This window comes from Betta splendens, chromosome 9, assembly GCF_900634795.4.
Source record: "Betta splendens chromosome 9, fBetSpl5.4, whole genome shotgun sequence".
In the NCBI taxonomy this organism is placed as follows: Eukaryota; Metazoa; Chordata; class Actinopteri; order Anabantiformes; family Osphronemidae; genus Betta; species Betta splendens.
Genome location: NC_040889.2, coordinates 29,126,688 through 29,132,687, shown reverse-complemented (window position 1 = coordinate 29,132,687; position 6,000 = coordinate 29,126,688). Strand labels below are relative to the sequence as shown.

General features: G+C 51.3%; 1 protein-coding gene across 1 annotated transcript in view; it reads right to left on the bottom strand.

The window, feature by feature from the left end:
- Positions 1–242: 242 nt before the first annotated feature.
- Positions 243–6,000, bottom strand: part of antxr2a (ANTXR cell adhesion molecule 2a) — a 48,866-nt gene continuing 43,108 nt past the window's right edge. The window contains exon 17 of the mRNA XM_029162549.3: positions 243–3,053. Within this exon, the coding sequence (XP_029018382.1) occupies positions 3,015–3,053 (39 nt within the window). The 3' untranslated portion in view covers positions 243–3,014. The remainder of the gene's footprint in view (positions 3,054–6,000) is intronic.

The following is a 6,000-nucleotide window of genomic DNA, read 5'->3' as shown; positions in this document are numbered from 1 at the left end:
GAATGAAAATTTTGTCACAGTTTTCAAAGCCTGAAAAATGTTCATCTTTGTGTCTTGGCACTGAAAGTTTCTGGTAGAAATTCTAGTTTTCCCAGATTTTTTTCCTACACATATGAGAATACAGATACTGTCTGGAGCAGACGGAGCTGCCACAGCAACCTGAGGATCGATGCCTTGCTCAAAGACACTGTGCCACAGACAGGGGGTGGACGTGGGGAAGGACTGATGCTGAGCCAAGGACGTCGGTGTGAGCGTGGTTTTGGTTTTATTTCTGGCATTGCTCATTTACAGCTCAGATTAAATCCTAACAACTCAAATCAACTCCTTCGTTTTTCCTGCAGCCGTGGATCAAAGGAGCAAATCAGAGCAGAGACTTCGTTAAGGCAGTTTTTCCTTAAGATGTCTCGGCAGCCGCTCATGGTCGTCAATGCAGAGATCAGCGTCTGATCACGAGGAACCAACGCACAGGATGAGTCACAGGTTCAGGCAGCGTTAACGCAACAGAGCAACGCGTCCGAGCGTGAAACAAACCGAACCTGAGGAGCTTCATCCGCAGGTGTGACACGTTCTGACTGCAAAATAAAAGGACTGACTGTAACAGAGCTCAGGCTTCAGTCGGACATGTGTTTTAGTCAGTGATTAAATCTGGACAGACAATAAAGAAACAAATAAGCAATAAGTGGAATGTGATGGGTGATGAGCTGCTGCATGAACTCGCCTCAGCTGCTGCAGCATGTTCTCATGTCTGCAGCTCGCAGGTATTCGTGTGCGAGAGTGAGCAGCTTCACAGGAGGCTGAACACTGTCCACACACATCGAGTCTGCGAGGGCCCAATTAAAGACAGGCCTTCAGCACACGGGCCACGAGCAGAGACACACACACCGCTTTGGTCAGGAGACGTATATTTAACAGACAGACGGAAAACAGTTTTAGTTGCAGGTCACACATGTGCAGCTTGTGGAGCCTGGACCTAAAGGTGCTGCATGAATATAAACACTATAAAAACTGTACAATTAATTGAAAAGATATGAAACATTAAATTACACTTTGACTCATTCATTGAGCTGAAAGTGAAGGAAGAAAAAAATGTGCATGCACAAAAAATATAAATGTAAAAATGTACACAATTTTTTTTTACCTAAAATTAACATCAACAATTCAAACTAGTGACAGTAAAAAAATGATTTAAAAAGATTTTCACTTGTGCTGATTTTTAAATGACATTAACACAATTTCATTTTTAAAAAGTGCAGAAATACAAAAATACATTGGATTCAAGGGAACAAACAATAGGCGTCAGGAGGTGGCGACTGAGCTGTGACTGTACGGAAACACCTCATTAGTTTGGGTTAATAACGTCGCTCGCTCCTGGTCGAGGCGCTAAAATGCCCAGAAAGACGCCGACGAGCCCATTAAATGTCAAATGCCGCAAAATTATGCAAGAGGCTAAACGCGTTTAAGTCGGACACAAATACCAGCTCACCCCCAGGATTTGATTTGGAATTATTTATATGGCTGCGATCGGGACGCGCTCCAGACAAAGGAATAATTAGACGCGGACGCTCCTCCACTCCCTCAAAGTTGACGCTTGCTGAACTTAATTTTAGTGTCATTTGATAAGCTTCCCCGCTTGCACAGAGACATCCCACTGACCCAGCCACTGGTCATTGTCTATACCGCTTCCCGTCAAAGCTTCCCGCTTTGTCAGGTTTCGACTCGAATATCCATTCTGCCCCTGAAGTCCGGTATCCGAAGTGACTGGATCATTCGAGCCTTTTTCTTCAGCTGCCGCCCCCTTTCCTCCCCCACAGTGTTTCCGCTCACGCTGACATCATTCGGGACTGGCGTCATGACAGCGTGCTGCAGAAATCCACAATATAGATAAATATATATGCCTGTGTTTTTGGGGTGAGGGAGCTGGGGGTGGAGGGGGAGACATAATTTCTGGAAATGAACAATACTTATCCGTCCATCGCATCCGTTGCTTTGGGTTTGCGTTTGGGGAGCGCGGCGGCGTCGCGGCGGCCTCCTTTTTCCCCCGTGAACAACAGTAGCAGTAATAGGTCATTCAATGTCAAAAGGCATAAAAGTGAGACAGCCAAGCCTTCACAGGCTGCTGCTTCCTGTTGCCTTTAATTATTTTAATTAAACTTGGATTTTCTGGTGCCCAGAGAACTGGCGAGTTGTGACGCGGCCGGGCGGCCCCTCGGAGGATTGAGACGTGTCCAGAGGAGGATCTATATGTGCGGAGGCCTAACTGATAGGCTGCTTTATGGGCTGTGATGTGCTACGCGCTGCTGAGCAGAGAGCAGACTGTGCTGGAAACGGGCAAACAGCACCAAGCGCCGCGTCAGGGTCTTGGAGGCATCGCCCCCTCGGAGCCGGGCCGGTGCCGCTCAGGAGCCTGTCCCGCGGCCCAATAACGCTCTATTAATTTTCCGTGTCCTGAGCGCATAACGAGAGGAAGGTGTCTTCAAAAAAATAAAATACAATGAAGGGCAAGTCTCCAGGACCTTAGGGCGTCCTGTCCACAATTTGTCATGCGTGTGCACTTCTCAGTGTTAAAATGACAAGATGAGCCAGTGAAAGGGCGGCCAGCGGGCGCACAGCGCCGCCCGACTCGGACAGGACCCGTGATGAGACGTGGCCACGAGGCAGCGACTTGTGCAGTCGTGAGGCCCAGCGGCCGCTCTGACCGCAGGCCTCTTCCTCGTCTCTGTTTTTGGAAGATAGCTTCCGTCTGTGGATGAAAACAGGGTTTTTTTTCGCAGGAGGCACAATATGGTCAGAATGCGTTAGGCCCTGAAAGCTACTGGAGTAAAGTGTGCGTGGTGAGTTCAGGGACCCAACGCAGCTCGTCGGTCAGTCTTTGGTTTAAAGAGAGGGTGGAAGAAACACAGCAAATAAGTTAAGACACAGAAGTGAAGGATCCACGTGGACGAGGAGGAGCTAGTGCACGAAGAAGCGTGTGACCAGTGGTTTCAGCTGCAGGACGAACCGGACGTCCTCCTCCTCTACTGATGCTGCACGCGGCTGAAATTAACACAGCGGCCCTGAAAGTCACAGAGAGAGAGAGAGAGAGAAAGAGAGAGAGAGAGAGAGAGAGAGAGTCACGTTGAATTATGTCAGAAGCCGACGGGAGAAAATATGAGAACAATGAATCCATTAAAATATAAAAATAAAATAAAGCAAAATTCAGAATGTAATAAAATACAAAATTTAAAGGGATAAAATAATAACAATAATAATAATAATAATTTCTAATAAACAACATAACATTCAGCTCCTACTCTTTTAATACCCAGCGAACCCGCTGCTTCCCGTGCACATGTGTATTGTGTGAAGCAGCTGTCGGAGCCTCTCAGCGCAGCAGAGGCCTGTTCACCAACGACTGGCACCAAGAGGGAGCTCTCGCACAGCGAATGTGCAGCAGCCAGCGGCCTCCAGCCCTCTGCCCCCTCTGCCTCCTCTGCCTACTGCGACTCCTGCACCTCCTCTGCCTCCTGCACCTCCTCTGCCTCCTGCACCTCCTCTGCCTCCTGCACCTCCTGAATCTCCTGTACCTCCTCTGAGTCGTATGCAGCAGAACGCCGCTTAGTGATGTTTCAGAGCAGACACTACATCCTGTGCATGTGTGATGAAGGCTGGTTCATGTAACCAGTGACACAGGAATCCTATTATAAGTAAATTAGTAGAAAATCATTTACGTTAATAAAATGAAGGACTCAGAAACTCTCAGCCTCCTGTCTGAGTGACGGAGGAACACTGTGTCACCTGGTGCAGATTCCTAACGTAAGTAAACGCATCACAGCGGCTCGGCCACAACAACAGAGACGATCACACTCCTGAATGATTGAACACAGGCCCAGCGTAAGAACGAGTCCGCCGTCCTCTGGTCTGGAGCCTCTGACTGATGCTGGACGGACCACCAGGACCTGCTGCTGCTGCAGCCTCATGCTGCTCCCTGCTGTCCTCCTGTGGGCGCCTGCTTCTCGGTGGCTGTGCTTGTTAAATGCACTGGAGCAGCAGGAAACTAAAGGCCAGTGCTGCACGCGCCGTCCAGGCGGCGGCTTCAGGTCTCACGAGCAGAAGTGAGCGAGGCGTCGGCTGGCGAGCCTCCTGCTGAACGGCTCCTCTGGTGCGGGAGCTCCTACAGTATCTGCACTACAGTCTGGCTCCACAGCAAAGTGTGCATGGGCCGACTGTGACGAGAGCTTTAGACAAGCTGGAGAATCTTCCATTCCTCATTATTTGGCAGCGCTGCTGGGTGTTTGGTGGAGGGGTGGGGGCTCCGCTCCATCTCTGCATGCTAAGCCCCTCGACGTGTACCCTCTGCAACTAATCTCACACAGTCAACAAATAAGGCACATCAGATGCTGTTTTGGCCGCGGCCATCAGAGCGGCTAAGTTCAGTGGATTTCACGGGTTTTACGGCGCGGGGGCTCGTTGAGGGGAGAAGGAGTCTCTGTGGCAGCAGAATGGCAGGCGAAGCACGGGGGATCTGGTGTGAGGGCGAAGCAGGTGCAGCACAATACGGTCAAACCCATTCCAGCTCCCCTGTTCCCGGACGAGCGAGGCCCGACTTGGCAGGGAGCGCCGCCTTGTAACTGGGCCATGCTGGAGCGACGGCGGCCCACCTGTGCCACCGGAGCCGCACGACAATAGTCTGAGTGTGTCAGCGGCATCTCGTCAGACGGACGCGGAGCCTTGGTGAGTCAGGTGGGGAAGCGACAGAGGAGGAATCCACTCTGAGATGATTAATCGGGTTCATTACGGACGCTCCACTGGTTTACTGGTGGAGGAAGTGGAAGGTGAGGGCCAAACCAGTCATTTAAATGGGCAGCCACTGTTCATTGGGTAGAAGAGCTAGGATGCAGGTCTCAGACAGAAACGACAGAAACCTGCAGATCCTGAGAGCTCCTGACTCGGTACCTAAACGCACCATAGGACTGGGTCAGCGCGTCCTCCTGAACTGGGCCAGCGTTGGTGGAACCGGCCGCCGAGGTCCACGCTGGGACTGCATTCAGAGCTCAGGCGACATGTTTGTCACTGTTGGCTTGTAAATGGAGGCAGAGCTCCAGAAGTGAAGTGGAGAGAGTGTGTGCGTGTTGGATCTGAGCGCTCGCACCCAGAGGAGACTGAATCCCCCAGAACTCCCACCAAACGCTGCCATGTACTGTCTGAAGCACACAAAGATCCGCTCAGCCACCACTTCAACCTCACCAACTGCGCTAGCGGGCGTGCGCTAGCGGGCGTGCGCTAGCGGGCGTGCGCTAGCGGGCGTGCGCTAGCGGGCGTGCGCTAGCGGGCGTGCGCTAGCGGGCGTGCGCTAGCGGGCGTGCGCTAGCGGGCGTGCGCTAGCGGGCGTGCGCTAGCAGCACCAGGCCGCGTGTCTGAGGCCTTCAAGGTGCTCAGGCTGTTCTTCCACTTCCTCGCTTCAAGGTGGGACTTGGGAGGAGATCACGTGAGTCAACACGGCTGCAGGGTTGTGCAAACGCTTCAGAAGACGTCAAGGAGCCACACCAACTGCTGGCTAGCTTAGCGCCTTCCACCGCATGTGTGCGTAAAGTGCAATCATTTCCAAGATCAACTACAGCGCTTCAGCCCCTGCACCTGTTTGGAAGCTGCATCGAGGAACAAAGGAATCATTGAGCTGAACGACGGCGGCGCTTTTCACATCTCTGACGTTCACTCAACCTGCGCCGCAGCGAGAAACCAGAATGTTCCACCACATTATCAACACACTATACACATTATTATATCCACACACTGTGTGTTTTGATATCTAACTTTTGTCTTTGAGTTCTGATTCATAAATAAAACACATCAGAAATATTTGGTCAGAAAAGGAAATGAAGAGCGGACGTGAGCTTTGTCCTAATAATCGGTTGAACACTTTGTGGCGTTCATTTTGTGGAGGGAGCGAAGGCGACGCGGCGTTTAGGTTTCACAGCGAAGCTCCCATCTGGACTGTGGTGTGAAACGCTTGCTAGCATGAGA